This window comes from Amia ocellicauda, chromosome 6 (genome assembly GCF_036373705.1).
Source record: "Amia ocellicauda isolate fAmiCal2 chromosome 6, fAmiCal2.hap1, whole genome shotgun sequence".
NCBI lineage: Eukaryota > Metazoa > Chordata > Actinopteri > Amiiformes > Amiidae > Amia > Amia ocellicauda.
Window position 1 is genome coordinate 45,468,760 of NC_089855.1, and position 26,500 is coordinate 45,495,259.

Below are 26,500 nucleotides of genomic sequence, written 5' to 3' on the forward strand. Positions count from 1 at the left end.
AACTCAAAAGCACGTTTGTAACTTTAAAAAAATGCAGCCGAATAATTTACACATCATTCAGTCTCTGTAAATCTATTCGAATTAATATAGAAAAAGTGAGGAAAAAATTGGTGCCACCAACTGAAAATGTTAGTAGCACCAGTGCCACTAGTGGAAAAACAGTCTAGAATGCTGAAACATAAGAAATATATATATTTTAAGAAGAACATGGTGGGGATTAGTGTGTACAATTTCTTAAGGTGTTTATATAATGTATATATAAATAAAAATATATAATATACGTTTCTTTGCAAATGCACATTTTTGTATTAATTCCAAAAATAATGAAAACATTTTTTCTTACATTTCTTGTGATCTATAGGTTCCATATTATCATTGTATTTTCACTTTTTATTAAATGTAAAATTAATTTGCAATGCTGTACCAAGCACTGTGATTTGCGAGAGACCACTGAAGTCCTGACATGCAGTGCATTCGCTGTGAGGTTAACACTGAGGGTTAAACATTACTGCACTGTTTTCTGTATTTTCCACAGAATACTTCATACAATGCATTTTAAATCACATAACCGATACTCATCTTCCAGACCCGCTTGCTAACGGACTGGATGGTTTGCGTTTTCAAAGGACCATACTATGGACTTCTAAAGAGGGCTCAAACGAAAATGAAAGCATGCCTCAATGTCCACCAGGAAACTAAAGGGTCTTCCATTCTGAGGTGAAGGCACCGTTTTCTGCAGTTTGAATGCGCCAGCGGAAGAATTGCCACTGGGAAGAGAAGTTTCTTCAGACGTGTTTACAACTACCATTTGGATATGCAAGCACTGTATTATGTACTGTGACTGGGAATGATCTTATCCCACAGCGTACTCAAATTCACACCAACAGCCCCCACCAATGGACAGCCTCACTCATACACAGTCCCGACTACTCACCCAGCCCGAAATGCCTGTCCCACAGACAATAATAGTCACCCACACTCACCCAGGGTGACACCTAAACAGTCACCCTGCCCCCACCAAAAGCCACAACATCAGCCAATGATCCAGTCTGGCCCAGACACCCCAACAAACACAAACACACACACACTCACACAGCCAGCACCACCCCACTCATGCAGTCTGAGCAAAGGGACTTCTGCTCACCTGCAGGGTTCTGCATCCTGTTGACAAGCTGGGTGGGCACAGCGGGGCGGACCAGAGACGGGTCCGAGTGAGGGCCGTCTGGAGAGAGGGAAGGGGATAGAGAGAGATGGGGAAGATGCATTAGGAGAGCCCGTGGCAGGGGACAGTGGCATTAGCAGGGCCCGTGGCAGGGGACAGTAGTAGTATACTCACTGGGAGGCAGGCCAGGGGGTGGGGGGCCCTGTGCCAGGCCGGGAGGGGGCAGGCCGGGCTGGGTGGGCATCATGCCCTGCTTCTGCAGACGCGTCCGGCGCTTCTCCTCCAGCTCCTTCTGAATCTTATAGATCTTCTCTGCTAGCAGGTGATAGTACTCCGCCTGAAGAGAAGGGGTGATCAGTGTGGTTTTAATTCACAAATTTAACAGCAGGAGAGAGACTGAGCGAGAGATATAGACACAGAGACAGAACTCCAATGCCCGCATGGGCGTTGGCCCAGCCTTACCCTGCTGTTGGCAGACTCATACATGTCACCCTCCACTTTGCGTGCATAGGCCACCAGGTTCTCCATGCGCCGGTCCTTCAGGGCAGCCGGGTCTGGAGTGGGGAAGATGGCTTGCACCCTGCACAGCACCCAGGGAGGGGGAGAGAAACGGGGTTAATACAGGGAGTTGTGTAGCAGGGTTTGCGTAGTTGTGCAATGGGACTCACAGTTTGTGCACCAGGTGGTTGCGCAGGTCCTGGGTGATGTCCTCGTGCCAGCCCTTCCGCATGCCCGCCACCGAGGGGGGGGTTGCTGTCGGCATGGAGCCCAGACTGCCCACACCACCCCCATCACCCATTAGAGCACTGAGAGGAGAAGACAGATGGGGTCACATACATGGAAGGAGTGTATTGCACATGTGTGCAAGAGTGCCGTGTGTGCATTGGTGTCGGCTAGTACCTTTGCGTGTTGAGGCTGGGGTGCAGCATGGAGTCCTGCAGCAGACTGGATTGCTGGGCCGAAGACGGGAGACCTACTCCTCCATTCACTCCCATAGGATTCCCTGCTGCAGAGGTAGGGGAGACAAGAGAAAGAGCAGAAGTTTTTAAGTCAGCTCAGCCAAGCGACACAGGTCAGTGAACCTTGTGATGAAGCAGCTGCAGAGTCTGCATGTCAGAGCAGGGTGGGATGGACAGACTGCTGGACTGTGGCCTGGGCCCATCTCACTCACCCATGGCATTGAGAGGGCGCAAGCCGGGCTGTCCCTGCAGCCCCTGCGTGGGCAGCTGCGTCTGTGATTGCGTCTGCGTGCCCTGGTACGTGAGGCCCAGGGCTGCGTAGGCCCGTTCGATGGAGCTGGGATCTATCTGGCTGGGGGGATTCAGGCTGGGCGTCGCTGGCTGCCCACCCGTCACCGAGCCTAGGGAGCTGCCCAGGCCCACTCCGGCCCCGCCCAGGAGCGCTGAGGGAGAGGAAGAGGAAGGTCAACACTTTGTCACTGCACAGAGACAGAGACACACACACAGGGAGCACTAGCGATGCACGGAGACTCACACTGCTGGCTCCTCTTGTCTCCAGCGTTCTTCAGTGGCAGGCAGACCGGACAGTCATGCCGTGTGCAGTTCTTCCAGTGAGAGATTATCTGACGTGATGAGGCACAGTGTGCCACTAGAGAGAGAGAGAGAGAGAGAGAGAGAGAGAGAGAACATTAACAATAGAACAGTGGAGTGTGTGCCCTCAGTGTGGAGAGTGTGCCCTTAGTGTGTGCCAGTCCTCTGCTTTGCATGCCACCACCCTCATGGCCGACGCACACGTACCCTGGCAGGACTTGCCAGCCTGGCAGTGGGTCATGTGGTTCAGCACGTTCTTCATGGTGCGGCAGTGTGGCAGGGTGCACTGGCGCACCTCCCCATTGGCCTGCTCCCGCCGCTGGCACTTGTGGGCGTGCAGCAGAAGCACCAGCTGCTGCTGGATGAGCTTGCGTTTCTCGGGATCGGCGGTGGGAGGCGCCGCTGCAGCCGAGCCGGGACCCGACGCCACCAGGGCCCCGGCACCACCGGCCCCGGCACCGCCGGCCACCACTACTGGAGGGGCCTGCTGGGATGTCTGTTGGGATGGGGAGAGAGAGCAGGAAAGAGTAAAAGCTGGTTTATACTCCGTCGCACATGTACATTGTACTCTCTCTGTATTAAGACTTCTATACCATTTAACTTCGTACATTTCTGCTTGTCCTGTTTTTGCCTCATAACAAACCTTAGTTATTAACACAAAGGCTCAACCTTAAACTATAATAGATTTTATTTTTGGAACATTATTTCTACGAGATACATAAATCACTGTCAATACATCAAGAACTAAATTGTCAACAAAATCACAAAATCAATGCTTGACAATAAGCCCACTTCATAAATTCAAAAGTATGCGTTTGTCTTGCAGTTGGAACTCTACTCCGAAGGGGACAGGGGTTCCAGTTTGCCATGGGAACCAAGAAATTCAGCCTGCAGGAGAAAGCGCTCGAATTTGACATGTATTTGGCTCGCTGGTAGAGGACAATGCCTGATCCTATGAATAGACTAATACACTAGTCTTTTTTAGCATAGGCATCACCGCCTTTTAACCATTTTTGAACTTCTTTAGTTGAAATAAGACGTTTCAAATTATTTTCCACTATTATTAAATATCCTGGCTTCGCTGCTGGGGGCTGGGACAGAGTGAGAAAACTCTGGCATTGTTTTACACACATACCCCCCTCCCAAAACGTGTAACGCTGAGGGTGATCACCAACTTGTCAATAGTTATATATATTATATAAAAAAAATTAAAAAAAATAAACACGAATACATATGGTAACATTGTTAGCATACATACAAATTGAAATATGATAGTTTCCTTAGTGAAATCTTTAGCGTTTTCGTGTAATTAATAATTTGATCACTAAAAGTAGCCATTTGTTTTTAGTCTTCGCATTCACGAGTAAGATTTTTTTTTTATTTATAAAATGACTCGGAATTGTGTGCCTTATTTATTCATTATAAACAGAATTTAGACTGACATTAGAACATTAATAACGAAATAAAACTTTTAGATCATTACTTTTAGCCCCAACATTAGCTTCGACATTCTTTTAGAGCATATTTTTTTTGCCCTTCATAGTATTGAATAGGAACTACAGAGTGGTGATATCAGATGCATATAACCACACAAATGTAGAGTTGATTTCATACAAATTTGGATGAGAATGCACGCAGTGTTTTGCTATAATTAAAAATGTGTTTGTGAGCATGATGTCCCCAAATGTTCGATCGGAACCTGAATTGGATGTATTTTCATGCACTCTGCAGTTATTCTGCATTTATAAATAACCTAATGTTGGCAGAAAAATTACAGTTGCTAAATTTAGAAGGGTTACTATGTGCAAGGAGTGGAAAGAGTAGTGTTTCCTTTGTGATTCAGGTTACAAGAGACTTAATTAGCAAAAAAGGTGGACTCGTGTGGAATATGGAATACAATCTAATTACAATGAAAAGGTGTTTGTTTAGCTGGTTATTTTAGTTTTTTTGTAGGTCATGTTCATGTTGCGCAGATTTCCACGGTTCTGCACAGAGCTGCACAATTCCACAGATCCCATGGTGGAGCACGAACGTAAACCACAGATCTCAAGCACCGTATTAAGAAATACACTGTTTACAGTTTCACCGCGACATCTTTTTGTGCTAGTCTACTGCAGCACAACATCAGAAAGAAATGATAAATAATCCAAAAAGGTAGCAAAATATTATGTTGGGTGTGCCAGAGAATGAAATGCATACCCAAACACAGCCACAGCACCATTTTAAAAATGTGACATCCACCCATTCAGACTCTCATGAACACCCACAGATGCATGCATTGCAGACACTGTTGGCATGTTAAAATGAACATATCAGACAACCAAGAAGACATGACAATATTTGTTTATATACTTTGTTTACCTGTTTGGCATCTTTGTTCAAATCAAAACCCTAGGGGTGGGGGTAAAAACATGCCACTAGCACAAAACATAGCTAATTATCTTTTTTCATACAGATGTCTTTAGACAAGGCATTTAATAATCAAAAACACAAGAATATAATAGATGACATGTTCAATTTGTGACTTCTGGGACAATGACCCATTATACATATGTGTGTGTACACACACACACACACAGTACCCAGTATGCTACAGTGTAAACAGTTAACACTTCCACTTACTAGGAGGTTCAAGTACTCCTAGGTTCACTACATTCGTTTCAAATGCATAACAAATGCAATCTCTTATTTGGTCTGTGTAATTTGCTCTGACACTTGGATAAATGCAAGGTATTTATACTGAGCAGCTTCTTCACAGTTTGTCATCCATTTCAGCGTTCCAGTAACTACAGCAACACAGTCACCGATCAGGTGCAAGTTCACCTGATTTCAACTCTCGAGGTTAGACCAGCGACGACCACTGGAGTATAAACCAGCGAATGCAACAGAGTATAAACCAACCTTAAGAAGCAGAGAGACACCCACAAATCCACTATCCCCCCTCCACTCACACACTCACCATGGCAGACAGGCCCTGTGGCGAGGTCTTCTTGTCCAGACTGTATTGGGCCAGGCTGTTAGGCAGGCCGGTCTTGTTCTGGAGCTGAGGGCCCAGCCCAGCACCACCCAGCGTCCCTCCAGAGCCCTGCCCATAGGGGCCACCGTAGGGCACACCTGGCCCCAGAAGCCCCATCTAAGAGAGAGGAGGAGGAGGGGGGAAATGAGAGAGGGGGGCAGGAAGAGAGAGTGTAAATATGGAGTGCCAGTAGATGTGGGGTTATGAAATTAGTCACACTCCACATCTATACAGTAACAACAGGGCTGGAGACCCTGCTGAAATGGACCATTGCCCTCCAGGTCTAGATTTGCGATGGCCTTCCCCCTCATCCCATTCCCAACTGTACCTTACTAAGAGCTCCAGGCTGCGGGCCTCTCAGTCCAGGCTGGCCGCCCCCTGATGCTCCCAGCTGTGGCGTCCCCCCTTGCTGCTGCTGCTGTAGCGTCTCAGCCAGCAAGTTGTTGGCCCCACCGAGGCCACCGCCGGGGTAGCCCATGGCCGGTCGATCCATACGGGGTGAACCGTTCATCACCTGGCCTCCCATCATGCCTTGCTGCTGGGCGTTGGGCTGCTGCTGGGGCCCATTGCCCTTCTGGGCTTGGGCTGCTCCAAGCATGCCTCTGTTAAGGCCACCCACCATTCCCCCCTGCTGCTGCTGCTGCTGCTGCCCCCCAGCCATCATCCCAGAACTGCCAGAAGGGTGCTGCTGCTGTCCCATGCCAGGCAGGGGCCCGGATTGTGAGGATTTCATATTATTGAGGAGACCCATAGGCCCCCCAGCTGCAGTCCCCCCTCCTCCACCAGGACTGCCCCCACCACCCTGCTGTCCCGAGTTGGAGTTGGGCCCGGAGGGGAGGCCCAGCCCGCTGGTGCTGCTTGGCCGCAAAAGTTCAGAGAGCTGCTTGTGTTTGGCTGCGGCATCTTGGGCTCCGGATCCTGCTGCTGTGGCTCCCCCGCCCAGGCTGGTGTGCAGCTGGCTGAGGTCGCCCCCGTTGGCAAGGCCCAGGTCTGTGGAGCTGATGAGCTCGTCGGGGAGGTCATGTTCCAGGTCAAACAGCGAGCCGAAGTCTAGAGGGAAGTAGGGGGAGAGAGAGAGAGAGAGAGAGAGAGAGAGAGAGAGGGAGGGAGGGTTATTGGTGTTGGTGTGATGAGAAAGTTAGTCCATCAGGGTTTCAGTCAGTCGATGAAAGATTAATTTTGAGCAAACTGATTAAATGCATAAACATCTTAATGGCTGTCATTTCAAAGGCAATAGAAAAACAGGGCCTGATGTACTGATACACTGGCATTGTACATTCGATACTGTATACCACACTATACACTCACTGGAAACTATACGAACAGACATGCTGACCTGCAGTGGAGATGCCAACAGATATACACCGCACTAAGCACTACACTCACAGGTAGCAACTTTCAGAAACTGCAAGGTGCGGCACAACCTTGTTATTCACACATGTTAAATCAGCTCACCAGCACAGGGACAACACAGCCACACTATAGAGACACTATGGACACACGCTACGCACCATGTTTTCACTGACCAAATGTCCTTTCACCTCCAAATAGTCAAGATTGTGTTATGCTGCTGCCTTCTTTTTATGCTATTAGTCTCACTAAACATATGAACCATTACACAATACATACTAATTGTAACTGTTTCTCATCTATTAGTTGATTAAATAGAGAAATGTCACTTGAGACCATGCAATATTTACTAAACATTAGGAAATGAGCTTGAGATGATTTGATTGAATATTAGGAAAAAAGGGGGAGGGTCTTAAACTTCATGCAGAACACACTTAACGCTGATTCATGTGCTGTAAACAAGCATTCCTTTGCAGAGTTTGTATGTTTACAGTCAGGCACTTCCCATAAAACATGGACACTTAACTAATATTAACAATAGAATGATGTCAAGCCCTTCATATAATCAATTTCAATGTGAATTGCGCTTAATGTTGAAAGAGCATAATATTCACTGTACTGAACGCCAACCGGTTTACACACAAACATTACAAAATGACAAGACACCTACATGTACTATATACAAAAGACGATATGAAAAAATATGAAAAGTAAGTATCATGTTAAGCACTATTTTAGCCAATTGCAAATTGTGCTGAATATGGCTTACTGCACTTAAAATGTAACCAATTAAATGCAAACTTTACAAATAAGTGCTATATACAAAAGACTAAATATTTAAATTAATATTTAAAGCATAACTATCATATGATGTCCTAATATAACTAACTGCAAAGGGCTTAAAATGATATGTATGCTTTTAATATTAAAGTTAAATGCTTACTCTTTTGAATGTAGTACTGGTAGCTGCCGTTCTTTTAATTGATAAAGTTTGCACATAACTAATGTTTTAAGTATATTAGGTACATTAAGCAATATTCACATTTAATATTATATGCAGGTCATAATCTCATTGTTTCTTAGTAAAAACATATCCATCCTTTATTCACAGTATTAGTAAGTGCTTAACTGCGAAAGCACAAACTTTCAAAATGAATGGTATGTTAAAAACACATTAAGCGTTTTAGACTCCAACAAAAACAGAATGAACTTGGGCTCCGTCTTCTAACTGGGCTGCTATACCAACCACAACAATGCCAATTATTGTGCAAAAAAAGGATTAAGAAAGTAAATGCACTAAGTGTCCGTAATGAAAACTGAAAGTCACGTGGAAAAATATTTGAATATTGGTGCTTATGCCTAGTGCACACCACTAGACACTAAACACATCATACACACTTCAGACTAAAGACACCACACACACACACACTGTACACACTACACTGTACACACACTACAGGAACTGTACACAGTACAGGGAGCTTGCAATTAACACCATTTCACTTATCACAGATTCAGACCACCGTAAAATAATTAAGAAACAAATTCACTTAACATGGTCAAGGTTTCAGAACAGCCCAGTTTGGGAGTGTACTGACTGTGACAACAACCACCCTGCCCTTCACCTATAATAGTTTTAAATCACTCACTGCAATCTCTCTGGCCATTTTGAAAGCAGATTTCAGGTAAATTAACTCACAACTTTCATTTATTAAATGTATTCATTACATACATTATATATATATGACTACTAGTTTATCTTCTTTTTCTCACCTACACTTATTTAACAATTTCTCTCACGCTGGCTTCCACTGGAACATACACTGCACATACACTGTACACTCTATAGACACAGTATGTACACAGTACACATGCTGTACTCAAACTACATATAATAGACTACACTATAGACTGTAAATAGTACACAATAAACAAACTGTACACAATACACATTGAAGACACTATGCACATTACATAATACACTATATACTTTACACATGCTGTACACCGTACACAAACTACAAAGACACTGTACACTACACTATAGACTACACACTATATAGTATACACTATCACACAGTACACACTGTACACAGTACATACACAGTAAAACTATAGTCATTATACATATGTGCACTTTGTACACCCTGCAGAAAGACTATAGACACACTGTACATAGGCACATGCAGAGTGAACACACTGTAGAGAGAGACAGTATACACACTGGACACACACAAGTTGGACAATGACAATACAGAACATCTACTATAAAACATCCATACAGCTACACACACCCTTACTGCACACAGCCAGTCACTGCACTGCAGACAGACCGAACGAGACACACATCACCAGAGACTATACACACTAGCCCTGCGCTCCAGTAAAAATGACTACAGTGTAAAATCCCAGCACTGTCACAAGTTCACACCAGTGCCAGTGCAGTAGAGCCAGCGACTCCAAAAATTAAATTCTAAACTGGATCATTGTGGTTTACTGATCAGCACACTATAAGGACTGTTCATAGTGTGCGAACTGCAATTCATTTCCCTGTGTTTGTAATTCTGCAGCAGCACAGCAACTGAAGCACCACACCAATGGCTCTGTAATTCAGCCAAATATGGCCATCACTATCCTTTTAACCATAATTATGACTGTCCCCCTCTGCCCCCATTACCCTATTGCAGTCCTATGGAGGCCTTATACCACATACAAACTGTATGGACACACATCTGAAGAGACACTCACACACTCATGATCAGACACACTAACACTCTCACGCAAACAATTTCTCCCTGACATTCTCACAATCATACACACTAACACTCTTTCACACTCACAAATACACACGCTTTAACAATCTATGGAAAAATACCTAATTCACTGTACCCTGCAGTAATGCTGATGCCCCTGCAATCTTATGTGTCACCTTGGATAAAATGGTCTGCCACAATTATTATTGTTAATATTCTTGTTATAAAAGAGAAAACATTACTCCAAATTGTGTCTGAAACACAGGCTAATAAGAGAAGACCTATGGCACTGCTTAAGACTAAACCTACAGGCAGGGTCTCCAGCCCTGGTCCTGGAGCGAGAGTCTAGAACACCAGAGTCTCCAGTCATTTCACCAGCTCTGGCCCCGCTGACCACACACAGTACTGTTGTAACTATTGGGCTGTTTTCAGTTCACCAAGTATTACGGATGCTGCATAATGGACAGTATTCAGCTGGATTTAACACTGTTTAAAGGAGAAGAACCGGACCAGGCCAGGCTTTCCCAAACTAGAAAAGTGCATCTCCAGCACACCCAGATGTCAATATTGCCTTGGAATACTCAATAGTGCTCTGTACATCTCAGTTGCTTTCCCTCTACAGGTCTCTCCCTCAACTCTCCCTGTCAGACCAGATCTCTAGTCGCTGCAGGACATCGACAGTGCACAGGACTTCTCATCTCACTGTGCCCAGGTCTGCGCCCTTATTCCTGGTTGACCCACCTGTATGGGCTTTCAGGAACCCATGTCAAATTGGAACCGCCATAATGAAAGTGGGTCAGAACCTGTGTGTGTGTGTGTGTGTGTGTGTGTGTGTGTGTGTGTATAGGGGGGACGGGGATGGAGGGGACTTCCTTGGACATTTTTTATCAAACCTTACTTTGAAATGCATGTGAACTAATTAATGCATTTCCCCAATTACTTCAAGTGCAGCAAGCAGGTCCAAGAACACAAGGGTTCCCCAGTATCCCCAATACGTGAAGATCACCGACTCTGGACCGTTTGCCAGCTGTTGCCCAGCACTTTTAAACGAGCTGTACTCCTGCAGCCCGCTGGCTCAATTTCTGCACCCGCACCGTGCAGGACCGCACTGCCGTTTGGTCAGTGCTGTCTGACGGCGGTTCACTGCACAGTTTAAGTGCAAACTCGTAGCTGCAGCAATGCGAAACTTGGTAGCGAATATAACGTCTAATTTGTAAGAGGAATGGAAGCAGGTTATCAGTGATCAATCACTAGGGGGGCACTGGACCGACGGGAGATGCTGTAACAGGTGAAGATGTGAGCAGCAGCAGCAAAGAGAATCTGGAAAGCATCGCCATGCAACGTTCAATAACTCGGTATGTTTCAGAGGAGCTTAAAACTGCGGGAACACCACCAGATCATTTTATAAAACAAAAGAGCACTCTTGGAGGACTTTAACTACAGGTGTATATCATTCATAAATATGAATGGAGTCAAGCTGCGAAATGGATGCACGAGTAGAAAATACATATTTATGATTTAGTGCGTTTGCTTGCACGCACTTGGTATTGGCCGGCATATTCAAAAAGACACTATATATGTGACCCTTTTGCAGTACATAACTTTATACAATGTATGCATACATGGGAGGTTGGATTGTATAGAATAGCATAACATTCAGCATCTCCGAGAGAGGAGTACAAATACATAGTTACAATTGTGAGCTCCATAAATGCCCATTATAAACAGAAATGCAGGCTCACGTCCACAAAATGTCCATGCAGTGGGGAGCAGAAACGGCGAGATTGAAGTCAGCACCTTTCTGCTTCCATTCGCCTTTCCTCTATTTATGGATTTATTTATTTGGGAGGGGGAAAGGGTTGGCATAACTTATGTGGATGAAAGCTTGGGGGGTGAATGGAAAAGACCGAGAGGGAGAGGGGTCATGTGCAGAAAATAGCAGAGAAGTGGGCATCAGTTAGCCGGTGCAGAATGAACAATAGAATGCAATACAATGCAGACTCGGCCGAAACAGTCCACTCGGGACGTGTGGACGGACATCTAAAGCCCCATTTCAAGTGTTTTACATGGAAAGCCGAGTCCTCACACACACGGGCTTCTCCGATTTGCGTTGCAGATCCCCCAGACACACACACACACTGAGGGCTTTCTAACCGGGGCGAGAGCAGGACGCGGAGAAAATGTGTCCACCACCATGTTCAGTTGTTTTGTTTTGTAAAGCATTAGTACAGCCGACACAAGGCCCCGTCTACCTTTCAACAGCACAGACACACAAACACACGCCATTTATGTGCTTTTTTATTGTTCTTAGAGGATTGTGCAAGTTACACTACACAAAAGGGACGTGTAGGCCCACACCCGGATAGCATTGAAAACGAGATACCAAAAAATAAGAGGAAATTCCCGTATCCGAGATCTCAAACAAATAACTCCCGACTCAAGTTTAAATCATTTCTCCCAGCCCGACCGTTTGTAGCCATTTTCTCGAGTGAGACGACACACAAACCAATACCTGTTCGGGTGTATTATTAGGAGGGGTATTACTACGACTTTTCCCACAATCACAACACCGCCAGGCTGGACCCTACTGCGGCCACTTCCAGTCATTTCTACCGATCCCCCGCTCCGTTTAATCAAAAGGGAGACATCAAAATAAGGCCTTTACACGGACCATAATTCAACAACAAAACGACCTCCACTCGCTCGGTAAAAAAAGCTCAAACCCTTAAATATAGAGTCGCACACCAAGCTCCTAAACAGTCTCACTCACTCACACTGGGGGGATAAATACACAAGCCCGCTCCGTCCCTCGCTTAGCCCCCTAATACCGCGCTCCGCCGGGGTAAAACTCCCCCAAACGTGCACAGGTCCCCCACGCCGGGGAAAAGCACAGAAACCCGGGTATATTTACCGTTTCCGTCGCTCGCCGTCACGGACAAGGCAGGAGAAGAGAGTTTAGGCCTCTTGGCTGAAGGCGGGCCGGCCTCCACGACATTATCGGCCATTTTTTTTCACCAATTTTTAAAAAGGAAAAAAAAAAAAAAAAAAAAAAAAAAAAGGAGAGAAAAAAATCCACAAAAGAGAGCGAGAGCAGGGGGGAGACTTTTTTTTTTTGTTCCTGGTCTCTCGTTTCCTCCCCGCGTCCCTCTCTACTTTTTTCTTTTCTTCGTCGTCGTCGTCGTCTTCTTCTTCTTCTTCCACCACTACTTTTTTTTTTCCTCTCTCTCTTGCTTTTCTTTTATGTTCGCCTCTTTTCTCCCCCTCGCCTCTATATTATCCGAGTGGCAAGGGGAGAGAGGGGGGAGAGATCAATGGTGGCGTGCAGCAGGAAATAAAAGGTAAAAGTAACCAAAAAAAGAAAAAAAAAAAAAAAAAAAAAAAAAGAGAGAGATCCTTCCTCGCCTGTAGTTTTCGGGCTACCCCCCCTATACGGGCAATCCTTGTTCGCTGATAGTCGGCGAGGAGTACAAGTTGTAGTAGTCGGAGGAGAGGAGAGGAGAAGAGGAGGAGGAGGAGGAGGAGGAGGGCAGGGGGGTGAGAGAGATAGAGAGATAGATAGAGGGAGGGAGAGAGAGAGGGAGTCTTCGACCTAAGACCCTAACTAAGTCATGTAGCCTGTGAGGAACCAGAAAACGTGTGCCTTGGCCCATTCCCCGGCACGCTAGCCGTGTTCGCTACCATCTTCGAAGGCGACTCAGTTTGGGGGTTGTCGGCGCTGGGGGGGGAGGGGACTGGGGAAGGGGGAAGGGATTGGGGCGACGAGGAGAGCGAAATGAGACGGGAGGACGGGTGTGCACCCTCGCAGGGCTCGCTTCGGAGCGGCGGCTCTTCCGCTTCATAAACGGGTCAGGGTGGACCCCAGCTCGGACAGGGCTACGCTACTGCGGGGGGTCCCATTGCAAATGTGTCCGGCGGCCATCACCCTCTCCCCTTGCTTTACAGTTAATTAAGAAGAAAAAAACACCCTCCACTAAATAAGCAGTGCTAATGAGAGCGAAGACGTCCAACTGCACCCCCCCCACACACACAAAAAGAGAGAAAGTTGTCCCGCCGGTAACGCGATTTAAAACTCGGTTGTGTCAGGACGCTCGGCGCGTTGATTGAAGGACTGACTGAGTCCCGGCGCTCGGACCCCCAATTTCAAATGGGATCCAAATCTGGGGGGCAGTGAGTCTCGCAGTGCCGGCTCGGGGGGGGTGGGGAGCGCAGCAGCACGACCTGCCGGGATCGCGTGTAGTTTTCAGTCGCCAATTAGCGAGTCAATTAAGGGGGAGTTTGAGGAGGGGGGGCGCAATTATGACAATCGAGACCGAACTTTTGCTGGATTCGTCAAAGAACGCCTTGTCGCCACGTTTCTTCAAAGTTGCAGCAACACAACGCCGAATTACTCTGCCAGCAGATGAACAGGACCTGGTGGCTAGTAAGGTCGGTTTAGGGGGAATACAAAACGAAATCGAAACAACTTCGCAAAATTGTGTGTATGCGTGTAAACTAAATCGGCGCTACTATTTGGTTTGGGCAGCACAATAATACTTTTATTTTAAGGAATAACCATTCATTCAGTCCTACGATCGCAAGGGCATTATTCGGATGAGGCCGCCTGAGAGGTCAGTCTTTTTAACAGTCCCAGAAATGAGAATTAAAACCCTCCACTGGATCTGTATATTGATCAATCTACGCGCGCCCCCTTTCTGTTAACTTAAACAAAAAAGGGTTAATATTAAACCTTAGATTGAATCTGTCGGTTGCATGAAATCTGATTGTTCGGTTTTGTTTTTTCTTTTTGCTTTTTTCTTTCGTTGCAAAAATAAAAATAATGCAATTCTCTCCGTCACCTTTGCTCCTGTTACTATCAACGAGATTCAAGTCCAGAATTTCTTGATTTCCTCTGAACTGATTTTTTTTTTTTTTTTTTCTGTATGCAGTGGCGATTCTACGAGCTGGATGCGTTGGGGAATAATAATAATTATTTTAATAATGATAATTATAATATTCCTCTCGGACGACTGATTATGGAAGCAAGATCGTAGACACCCGCTGTAATGGCTTGAGTTTTAAAAAATATATATTAATGATATCAAAAAATTATAAATCCGACTGCGTATAGGAAAAAATCAAAAAAAATCTGCTGTATTATTCGCTCACTGCCCGTATGCCTGTGATTATGCCAGAACGGCTAATTTCGGGTAATATTATGATGGTCTCTGTTCTTGTTTTGTGGATTTGTTTTATTAGAAGGGAAACGAGCGCTTCGGCTGAGAAATGGATCTATTTTTCACTATTTAAGTGAGTGCGCCGCCGTCTCAGGTCGCGGGCTTGAGTGCTTTTTCTCCGGGGCTTTGTGCGAGACGGAGCCCGTGCTGCTCGCTGCTAATTCGGCGGCGCTCCGGTCGGCAGCCCGTCTCTCTGCTCCGCCGCGGTCGGTTCCCGTTTTTTTTTTTTTATTTTGTGTGCACGGTTTTTCGCCCCCTTCCTATGTTCACGGGCTTTCGGGCTCCTATCGACGGCTTCAATGTATCTCTTTCTCTCGCTGGCTCCCTTAACCCACCTCCCCCCTCCGCCGAGCAGCCTCTCTCCCGTGTAGAAAACAGCGCTGCTTCCGCCTCTCCTTCGCTCCGTAGAGAGAGAGAGAGAGAGAGAGAGAAAAAAATCCCCCTTTCCTTGGATTTTTTCAAAAGCGGGTTTTCTCTCTTTCCTCTCCGTCTCTTCCTTTTTCTCTCTCTCTCGCCCCTCTCGGTCTCTCTCGCTCCCGGTCTGTGTATCCGCTCTCCGCGCCGCCACTGTCCGCTGCTGGCTGGTCTGCGGCCGCTTCGGGATCGCTGTGTACGGATCAGTGTTCGCTCGCTCGCTCGGTCTCCAGCCTCTCGGTCTCTCCGCACAAACAAAATGGCGGCTTGTTGTTTCTACTCCTCCGATACGGGGGGGGATGGGGGTTGTTGGAGAGAGCGGCGCTGGTCTATTCGAAAGGGGGTTGGTGTTCGGGAATTTCCGGAAACCCTCTGTCGGGCTTTCCCGGCGCGGCACTACCCGACTGCCACCCGTAGATGGCGGCCGTGTCATTCACATAAATACCATTCTGCCAATGCACTGCGAGTGTCTGTACATGTAAAATGCAGTACCACTGGAAACCCGTTGTACTGTACCGTGTCTCTCCGGGACCAGGGCTGGAAACCCTGCTGTACTGTACTGGACTGTAGTAGAATCGGTACCCAGTCTACAGTACAGCAGAGTCCAGTATGATCAATAGCATCTCAATCAGACCAGTAGTGTAGCAATATTTAATGTTTATTTACAAAGTGTAGTATCTCCATTTCCAGATGTACAACCGCAACAGGTGGGGAGGCTGGATATTTTGTAATGGACGCAGTGGCCCATTTAAAAGCTGGTGCCATCATCCCCGGTCCAGAGCCGTAGGCCTCTGTGGAGGCTCTGGGTTCTTTGGTTCTAGAACAGTCAGCAACATAGTGTGCAGGCCAATGGGTCCCCGAGAACCGCACCGCTTTATTGAGAATGAGGGGGAGCCCAGACCCCAAAACGGCTCCCACACTCACAGACAGAAGCACAGATACACTGGGAGACACACTCACACAGATGGTTATAAAGGCACAGTCAGGGCTTTTGCAGTCAGTGTAACACAATACATTTGTTGAACAGCTGTATTTTAATCATCATCATCATCTGCTGCTGCTGCTGCTGCTGCTGCATCTCTCTCTCAGTCACTCACTCACCCCACTCCCTCTCCTTCTCTTCCCCTGTACCCCACCTCTCCCTCTCTCAGTAACTGGTCTCTCAGTGCAGACACTCTCTCCCCCTTGGTCAGTGCAGTGTCTCAGAGCAGACTCTCTCGATGTCCTCAATGTCTTTGGGGGTGTCAGCTGACAGGACCAGCGCCTCGCCCTCCCCCGTCCCTCCTTGGATCACCACGTCATCCTCGATCCGCACCCCCAGACCCCGGAACCACACAGGAGCGTCACTGTCGCCCTCTGGAACATACAGACCTGAGAGAAAGACAGAGAGAGTGGGGGGTTAATACAGACACACTGATTGACTGGACACTACAGTACATTCACACTGCACTCAGAAAGAGAGAAGGTTAATAGACAGTCTATACACAGTGTATAAGTGTCTGTACACCTGTTTAGCGTATACACACCTGTCTGTAAACCTGCACAATGTAAAAGTGTGTGCACACCTGTATACAGTGTATATCCTCCTGTGTGTACAGGTGGGGCTCCCTGGCTCTGTACAAGTGAGTCTGTAAACAGGTGAGGATTCCTCACTGTGTACAGGTGAGTGTACCTGGCTCGATGGTGATGGCCATGCCTGGCTGCAGGGGCTGGGCACGGGAGAGGGCAGGGGTGTCGTGGACATCCATGCCCAAGTAGTGCCCCACATGGTGAGGGCAGTAGTGCCGTGCCGCCTGCAGGAGGAGACCGAAAGAACTGGCAGATGAGTGGCAAGGAGGGACAGAGAGACGCACAGAAAGACAGAGAACTGTGAGATCAGAGGGGCAGGAAAGAAAGAGAGACACAGTGAGACCAGGGACAGAGACATTGTATCTGAATCTCCTGTGGCATCAGATGCATCCATGTACACAGGCAGCAGATCAATGTGAAGGTATACACCAGGAGGACGGAAGATTTCCCCAGGGCCGAGGAGTGAGGCAGGGCTGCACCGAGCCCCTCCCTGTTCAACATATACATCAACTCGGGGCTGCAGCAAGGCCCCGGTCCTGGACTGACACTGGACGACACCCAGATCAAATGCCTCCTGTACACGGACAACCTGGTGCTCCTGTTGCCCACAGAGTGAGGCTTCCAACAGCACCTGGACACCCTGCAGCGCTACTGCAGAGCATGGGCCCTGGAGGTCAACACAGACAAAACCAAAATCACAATCTTTCAGAAAAAAGCCATGATCCAAAACAGAAAATACAGATTCACTCTAAACAGCACCACAATAGAGCACACAGCCAGCTACACCTACCTGGGCCTACTAATAAACTCTTCAGGGAATTTCACCCTCGCTGTCAAAGCACACAGGGTGTACAACACCATCAGGAAGAGGATCAGCTCCCTGAACCTTGCGGTGCCGGTATGGATAAAGCTCTTCATCAGTGTGTTCCTGCCCATCCTACTGTAGGCAGAGAGGTTTGGGGCCCGGCTCACAGTGCAGACTTCCACAAATAGGAGAGGAACCCCACAGAAGCACTGCACGCCGAGGTCTGCAGGAACGTGCTGAAGCCCCAACAATGGCAGCAGTGCTGAACTGGTGCGCCTGCCTCTGGGCTGCGCAGTACAGAGGAGAGCCCTGAAATACTGTCTGCACCTGAAACACACAGCAGCCCAGAGTCTCTCCAGCACAGCTGGCCCTGGGGCTCAGTGCCCAGAGCCACACACCCACAGCACTGAGCTGCTGGGCAGCCGGGACAGGAGACACCCCCCTGCTCCAGCCCATCACTGCAGCCCTGCACTCCAGCTACATCAGCACTGGGCTGAACAAATGAAACCATACAACAAGATAATGTGCTACAGCACCCTGAGCTGATGATACACATGGGCACCCTGACACAGGTCACAAACTCCACACCGAGACAGAGACTCTGTCCAGACAGATCTGTCAGCGATCATAGCCTGGAGGTGGAGACTGGACGACACAAGCAGACCGGGACCCCAGAGACAGATGCTTGTGCGGACAGTGTGGGGCTGGGGAGGTAGAGACAGAGGCGCGCTTCACTCTGAACTGTGCCTAATACACACAAGTCAGAGATGCCTTCTTCCCCAGATTCACCAGCAGAGTCCCTGACTTCCCCCAGCTCAGCACAGAGGCCCAGCTCAGAGTGGGGCTGGGGGAACACCTCAAAGCCTGTCACAGGGCAAGAAAACAACACAACCATGTCTCCTAACCACCACCAACCACACAGCGCCTTAGCCCTGTATGTCTGTACAGACTCAGCGATCACAGGCTGGAGTACTGAAACAGCCCTAGTTAAAGTCTTATAATCTTCTCATTGCAGCCGACTCTGGTCAACTAATGCTTCGTTTCCACTGCATAAGTGGCTGTACCCACATTCCTGTGCTTTTAGTAAAACTTGGCCATTGTTGGAAGTTCATCACCTGTTGTGGGAGGTCCCAAGGGGATTCTGGGATAGTTTCCTTTTTAAAGCACAGACAGAAAACACTAGGAGCTATGGAGCCTGACGTGGAAAGGACTTTTGTGGTTATTTTATTCTTTCTGCTTTACATGATCGTAGACTGTGTAATAAATACTCAGGTGTCTGTTAAGAAACATTAGGAAGAGCTAAATGTTTATTCAGACAAGCATTACATTACAATAAGAAAACTCTCCCATGTGCAACAATAAAGTAGCAATATTTGCTAAAGATAGCTTGTTTTCTTCTCCAGTGCTAAAGTATTATGCTTCAATCACTGCAATAATGTTTCCATAGCACGGCACTAAAGGATGTGTGCATTCTTCTATAACCTATTATTATTATTATTATTATTATTGTAATCCTCATCAACATATGTGCTAGTAGATATGCCTTTCTATAATTGATTAAGGAGACAGTTTGTGGCTTTTAAACGGTGCAACTTGAGTCCCTTAACTTATTACTCTTACTGCAGATTTCTATAGTATAACTGCAAATTACACTTTTTGACGTATTATTAATTTACTTGGCAGATGCCCTTAACCAGGGCAAATTACAGTTGAAACCGTTTTAATAATCATACAGTAATAGCAGCTATATAGCAGATTATAATTTAACTAAAGTGTACACATTTCAGTTGTGGTGTTTATAAATGTAAAAACTTAAGTCCTACTAAGTGCAAGTTTGACTAAAATATACACATTTCAATAATCCCATTACAGTAAATGCAGGTACTATACAGCACCTTGAGTTCTAATGAGCAGTTATTCATTTTGAGTTGCACAAATTAACGCATTTATGAAACCAGTCCTTATTGTTTTAGAGGGTAACCCAGATCTGTTGTATTTATTTTTCCTTCATTTTACTTATAAATGGGCACAAGTTAAATAAATCATGTTCACCTTCATACTGAAGGTCTATGTGGAGATGCTACATGTCATTCATAGGACAACAGCCTAAAACACTGTCCAGTTGTTCATAAAATGCAAACGTTTTTCATCTGCTGCTGCTCAGATTACATTATGTAACACAAAAGAAGTCAGAAAAAACAATATGAATCCAAATTAACATGTATTTATACTAAAGTAATACAAAAATGACTACAAAAGATTTAGAAGTGAGTCGTTTTTCAAGATTTACGATTATACTGTAAATACATACTCCTCAATTTAACAGCTGCCTTTGACACAGTTTGCCATAATGTACTTCTCAACTGTCTGGAATCTCTCCTTGGTATCTCGGGCTCTGCCATCTACTGGTTCCATTCTTATCTACCAGATAGACAGTCATTAATTTCCATCTGTAACTACAAATCTACCCCAGCTCCTTTATTCAGTGGGGTCCCTCAGGGCTCTGTCCTTGGTTCTCTGCTCTTCATCATCTACCTTCTCTCACTTGGTCAAATAAACCATAATCATGGTCTCAAATTCCATTGTTGTGAAGATGACACCCAGATCTACCTTCACATCAAACCACACTCTTCCTCTATCTGCTCTGGTCGCTTGCCTTCATGATATGAACTCATGGATGGCTTCCAACTACATATGGTCAAATGGTAACAAAACCAATGTCATTCTGATCAGCACCCCATTCACCCAGAAGAAAGCCCAGAACCAATCTCTGCTGGTGCCCGGTTTCACTGAGTCTCTTTCAATTGAAGACAGGAACCTTGGTGATATATACAACTCCACACCCTCATTAGATTCTCATGTTCACCATACAACCCAAACTGCTCAACAAACTTCAGTACAGAGATCTGAAACATGTCTCTACACCCGGTCCAGACCCTGGGAACACATCACCCCAACCTTGAAACAGCTTCACTGGCTCCCAGTCAAATTCAGAATCCAGTTTAAAGTCCTTCTCTTAGCCTTTACATCTCTCCATGGCCTGGCCCCCCCTCATGCCTTGATAATCTTATCATCCCCTCCTCTCCGTTCCGGTCTCTACCCTCTTCTGGTTCTAACTTAATGTATTTCCCTCAAATCTCATTTCCATGGGTGATCAGTATTGCTGGCCCTAAGCGCTGGGATTCTCTTCCTTCTGACCTGCATACCTGTCACTTGCTCACCTCTTTCAAAACTAAACTTAAAACATATCTATTCTCCATTGCCTTCTCCTGACCCTTACTCTTCCTTCCTCTAGTCACCTGCTCCCCTATCTCTCTGTATGTTTGGTAATCACATGCATTTTTCAATCAAACAAAATCGCTTTCAATCTATCTCGCTAATTCACACACAGATTCACACACAGATTCACAAACACACACCTCTTTTGCTCCTCCTACCCATATTTTATGTTGTTTGTTTACCAAGTATGTATTGCTCTGCCTGAAAGGTGCTAATAAATAAAATTTATTATTATTATTATAAATGTAAAATAATCTTACACTTGTGAATTCTGTAAAGCTATTTAACTTATTTATTGTTCTTATATTCTTCTGTTCAATGTACAGACGGGTGACAAATTAAAGGAAAAACCTGAATAAATGAGTGGAGGAACATTACGAATGCAAATGCCTCCAAGCAAGTGTACTGCATGATACAATTAAGCAATTAACATCCTATCATGCTCTGTGGCATGTATACAAATGCTGAGCAGGCCCAGTTGACCTTGATTTAGGATCAAAATGGCAAGAGGAAAGGATCTAAGTGACTTTGAAAGCGGGGGTCATTATTGGGGCACGAATGGCAGGAGCTTCAGTCACAAAGACTGCTCAACTGACTAGTGTTTCAACAGTGACTAAAGTTACATCTGCATTTAGATCTATGGGAAAGACATCAGTAAATAGGGTTGGAAATTGTGGTCGAAAGCGCACATTCGATGACCGTAATGCTCGTGCATTACTGCGATATGTAAGGAAAAACAGAAGAGCAACTCTTTCCCAGGTGACTGAGAATGTCAGAGCAGGACGTGACCAGACTGTGGGAAAGGTCACTGCAAATCATTACAAAGTTATTCTGAGTGACCACCTTTATCCTATGGTGAAGCATTTCTATCCAGATGGGAGTGGTCTCTTTCAGGATGACAGAAACAGAGGGCTCACTGAATGGTTTGATGAGTATGAAAATGATGTGAATCATATGCTATGGCCTTCGCAGTCACCAGTTCAACCCAGCTGAACACCTATGGGAGACTTTGGACCGACGTGTTAGACAGTGCTCTCCAACACCATCATCAAAACACCAAATGAGGGAATATCTTTTGGCAGAATGGTGTTCCATCTCTCCAGTAGAGTTACAGAGACTCGTAGAATCTGTGCCAAGGTGCATTGAAGCTGTTCTGGCAGCTCGTGTTGACCTTACTGAGACACTTAGTTGGTTTTTCCTTTAATTTGTAAATGCTTTGGTAACACTTGTGTAAAATTGTGATGCCAATAAAGGTAATTTTGAATTTGAACTGAGACACAATGAGATCAGAAGGGCAGGAGGGATAGACAGAGACAGTGAAGGAAACACACAAAAGCAGATGCACAGTGCTGTGCCATCCTGTACTATACTGCATTGTACTGTGCTACTGTACTGCACTGTGTGCTGTATTGAACTATATTGTAGTGTATTTTGCTGTACTAGACTATATAATGTAGTGTACTGTACTGTACTGTACTGTGGTGTATGGTGTGGTATACTGCAGTGTGATATAGTGTGGTATACTGTAGTATAGTGTGGTATGGTCTCCCCGTCTTACCCGGTGCATGTCCGCCTCATTCGCCCTCTTTCCCACAATGCCCAGCTCCTTCAGCTTGGCTCCCAGCAGCCTCAACATGTGGCTGTAGATGTTGTCCAGGCTGACGCCAGGAGCACACAGGGACACACAGGCCCTCTGCACCTCCAGCACAGCCTCGTACAGCTCCACCTGGGGGGGGGAGAATCTGAGGAGGGACAGAGAGAGAGAGAGAGAGAGAGAGAGAGAGAGAGAGAGAGAGAGAGAGAGAGAGAGAGAGAGAGAGGGGTGGGTAGGTGGGGGATTGTCAGTGCAGGGACCTGTACCATAGTCCACACACCGCTGGCTCCAGTCTGGCCTCTTTACTGTACTACACTACGTGGCCAAAAGTATGTGGACTCCTCATTGCAGACCGGTGTACAGTGAGGGAAAAAAGTATTTGATCCCCTGCTGATTTTGTACGTTTGCCCACTGACAAAGAAATGATCAGTCTATAATTTTAATGGTAGGTGTATTTTAACAGTGAGAGACAGAATAACAACAAAAAAATCCAGAAAAATGCATTTTAAAAAAGTTATAAATTTATTTGCATATTAATAAGGGAAATAAGTATTTGATCCCATATCAATCAGCAAGATTTCTGGCTCCCAGGTGTCTTTTATACAGGTAACGAGCTGAGATTAGGAGCACTCTCTTAAAGGGAGTGCTCCTAATCTCAGCTCGTTACCTGTATAAAAGACACCTGTCCACAGAAGCAATCAATCAATCAGATTCCAAACTCTCCACCATGGCCAAGACCAAAGAGCTGTCCGAGGATGTCAGGGACAAGATTGTAGACCTACACAAGGCTGGAATGGGCTACAAGACAAGCCAAGCAGTTTGGTGAGAAGGTGACTACAGTTTGTGCGATTATTCGCAAATGGAAGAAACACAAAATAACTGTCAGTTTCCCTCGGTCTGGGACTCCATGCAAGATCTCACTTCGTGGAGTTTCAATGATCATGAGAACGGTGAGGAATCAGCCCAGAACTACACGGGAGGATCTTGTTAATGATCTCAAGGCAGCTGGGACCATAGTCACCAAGAAAACAATTGGTAACACACTACGCCGTGAAGGACTGAAATCCTGCAGCGCCCGCAAGGCCCCCCTGCTCAAGAAAGCACATGTACAGGCCCGTCTGAAGTTTGCCAATGAACATCTGAATGATTCAGAGGAGAACTGGGTGAAGTGTTGTGGTCAGATGAGACCAAAATCGAGCTCTTTGGCATCAACTCAACTCGCCGTGTTTGGAGGAGGAGGAATGACCCCAAGAACACCATCCCCACCGTCAAACATGGAGGTGGAAACATTATGCTTTGGGGGTGTTTTTCTGCTAAGGGGACAGGACAACTGCACCACATCAAAGGGATGATGGATGGGGCCATGTACCATCAAATCTTGGGTGAGAACCTCCTTCCCTCAGCCAGGGCATTGAAAATGGGTCGTGGACGGGTATTCCAGCATGACAATGACCCAAAACACACAGCCAAGGCAACAAAGGAGTGGCTCAAGAAGAAGCACATTAAGGTCCTGGAGTGGCCTAGCCAGTATCCAGACCTTAATCCCATAGAAAATCTGTGGAGGGAGCCGAAGGCCTCGAAACCTTAATGACTTAGAGAGGATCTGCAAAGAGGAGTGGGACAAAATCCCTCCTGAGATGTGTGCAAACCTGGTGGCCAACTACAAGAAACGTCTGACCTCTGTGATTGCCAACAAGGGTTTTGCCACCAAGTACTAAGTCGAAGGGGTCAAATACTGATTTCCCTCATTAACATGCAAATCAATGTATAACTTTTTTGAAATGCGTTTTTCTGGATTTTTTTGTTGTTATTCTGTCTCTCACTGTTAAAATACACCTACCATTACAATTATAGACTGATCATTTCAGTGGGCAAACGTACAAAATCAGCAGGGGATCAAATACTTTTTTCCCCTCACTGTATATCAAGCACCCAGCTATGCAATCTCCATTAAAGGTGTAATGATAAAATCAAATATCAATGTTTGTTGACGATTTGCCTCCTTATTATGATGATCGATAATAAAAGTGGATCATCGCTAACAGAAAAGTAAAATTTCTTTGAATTTATGAAGTATACCTTAAGCAAAGTCCTTATTTTGTTAATTAATTTACATGATGCTACCAAGATGGCGTTTTGAAATATTCGGCCCTAGTTTCCTTTGTCGGCAGGAAACATTGTAAATAAAAAGCAAGCAGCCATGGATCCAGAGAAAGTCCACCAGCTTGTATTCCTGGCAAACAACATGTAAAATATGCACGTTTGAATGGAGACTGGATTGGATGTACACAGTTTTAGTTTATTTTTGGACCGTTACATTGTGATACAGTTAGACAACTATTTCCTAAGGACAACACACAGTTAGTAACTTATTGTGCATTAACATATAAACTTAAAAATTAAAACATATATTTTGTGTACCTGGGTAAGCATAAATACAAATTTATGTTACAATGCATTTTTATTTTAGCTTGACTGTCATCTCAAACATGCAGATGTTTTTTTCTAAATGCAGAGTGTATTGAAGATAATAAAACATTGTAAGAGTATAATACAGTTTTATTATATATGGAAATCAAAAAACTCTTATCTATTTTTTATCAGTCGATTTCATTTTACAGCCTCAATTATCGATTTAAGTTTTTGTGTTAACTTGACACCCCTAATCTCCTTAGACAAGCAATGGCAGTAGAATGAGCCATACTAAAGAGCTCAGTGACCTTCAACGTGGCACCGTCTTAGGATGCCATCTTTCCAACAAGTCAGTTCATCAAATTTCTGCCCTGCAAGAGCTTCCCCCGTCAACTGTAAGTGCTGTTATTGTGAAGTGGAACTGTCTAGGAGCAACAACAGCTCAGCTGCGCAGTGGTACGCTACATAAGCTCACAGAATGGGACCGCTGAGTGCTGAAACGCATAAGAACTATCTGTCCTCCATTGAAACATTCAATACTGCCTATGGAAGCAATGTCAGCACAAAAACTGTTCATCGGGAGCTTCAAGAAATGGGTTTCCCTGGCCGAGGAGCCGCACACAAGCCTAAGATCACCATGCATGAAGTCAAGCATTGGCTGGAGAGTAAAGCTCCCCGCCATTGGACTCTGGGCAGTGGAAATGCGTTCTCTGGAGTGATGAATCACACGGATGCTGGGAGAACACTACCTGCCCGAATGCATAGTGCCAACTGTAAAGTTTGGTGGACAAGGAATAATGGTCTGGGGCTGTTTTTTATGGATCAGGCCCCTTAATTCCACTGAAGGGAAATATTAACGCTACAGCATACAATTACATTCTAGATGATTTTGCACTTTCAACTTTGTGGCAAGTTTAAATTAAATTACAAATACAAAACAGAAAATACTTGAATGCATAAGTAATCACCCCCTTTGCTATGACACATCTGATTGAGCTGTAGTGAAACCAATTGTCTTTAGAAGTCATGTAATTAGTTGAATGGACTGTTGTTAAAGTGGCTAAAATGGCTTTCGTTTTGCCTCTCTCCCATAAAGGACACTTTTGTGAAAGTGGCTGTTGTTGCAGTATGCAGTGTCTCCCAGCTCAGCCGTGGAAGACCACCAAGAGGCCTATGATAACTTTAAAGAAGTTACAGTCTTCCATGGCTGAGCTGGGAGACACTGCATACTGCAACAATAGTCACTTTCACAAAAGTGTCCTTTATGGGAGAGAGGCAAAACGAAAGCCATTGTTGAAAAAAAACAAAAAAAAAACACATCAAACCGCAGCTAGAGTTTGGGAGACTCTGAGACTAAGTGCAGGAAGATTCTATGGTCTGATG

At 45.6% G+C, this 26,500-nt stretch overlaps 2 protein-coding genes across 6 annotated transcripts in view; both read right to left on the reverse strand.

The window, feature by feature from the left end:
* Positions 1-15,737, reverse strand: part of ep300a (EP300 lysine acetyltransferase a) — a 37,538-nt gene extending 21,801 nt beyond the window's left edge. For all 3 annotated transcript variants that reach the window (XM_066707225.1, XM_066707226.1, XM_066707224.1), the window contains exons 1-11: positions 12,743-15,737; positions 6,057-6,778; positions 5,672-5,845; positions 2,920-3,208; positions 2,657-2,770; positions 2,334-2,564; positions 2,063-2,168; positions 1,831-1,968; positions 1,625-1,742; positions 1,337-1,499; positions 1,145-1,222 (exon numbers count right to left, since the gene is read on the reverse strand). In XM_066707225.1, the coding sequence (XP_066563322.1) occupies positions 1,145-1,222; positions 1,337-1,499; positions 1,625-1,742; positions 1,831-1,968; positions 2,063-2,168; positions 2,334-2,564; positions 2,657-2,770; positions 2,920-3,208; positions 5,672-5,845; positions 6,057-6,778; positions 12,743-12,836 (2,227 nt within the window). In that variant the 5' untranslated portion in view covers positions 12,837-15,737. The remainder of the gene's footprint in view (positions 1-1,144; positions 1,223-1,336; positions 1,500-1,624; positions 1,743-1,830; positions 1,969-2,062; positions 2,169-2,333; positions 2,565-2,656; positions 2,771-2,919; positions 3,209-5,671; positions 5,846-6,056; positions 6,779-12,742) is intronic.
* Positions 15,738-16,100: 363 nt separating this feature from the next.
* xpnpep3 (X-prolyl aminopeptidase 3, mitochondrial) overlaps positions 16,101-26,500 on the reverse strand; it is a 31,406-nt gene continuing 21,006 nt past the window's right edge. For 2 of the 3 annotated variants that reach the window (XM_066707228.1, XM_066707227.1), the window contains 3 exons: positions 22,670-22,853; positions 17,131-17,251; positions 16,101-16,829 (listed from right to left, as the gene is read on the reverse strand). In XM_066707228.1, the coding sequence (XP_066563325.1) occupies positions 16,648-16,829; positions 17,131-17,251; positions 22,670-22,853 (487 nt within the window). In that variant the 3' untranslated portion in view covers positions 16,101-16,647. The remainder of the gene's footprint in view (positions 16,830-17,130; positions 17,252-22,669; positions 22,854-26,500) is intronic. The other variant, XM_066707229.1, reaches the window with a different exon arrangement.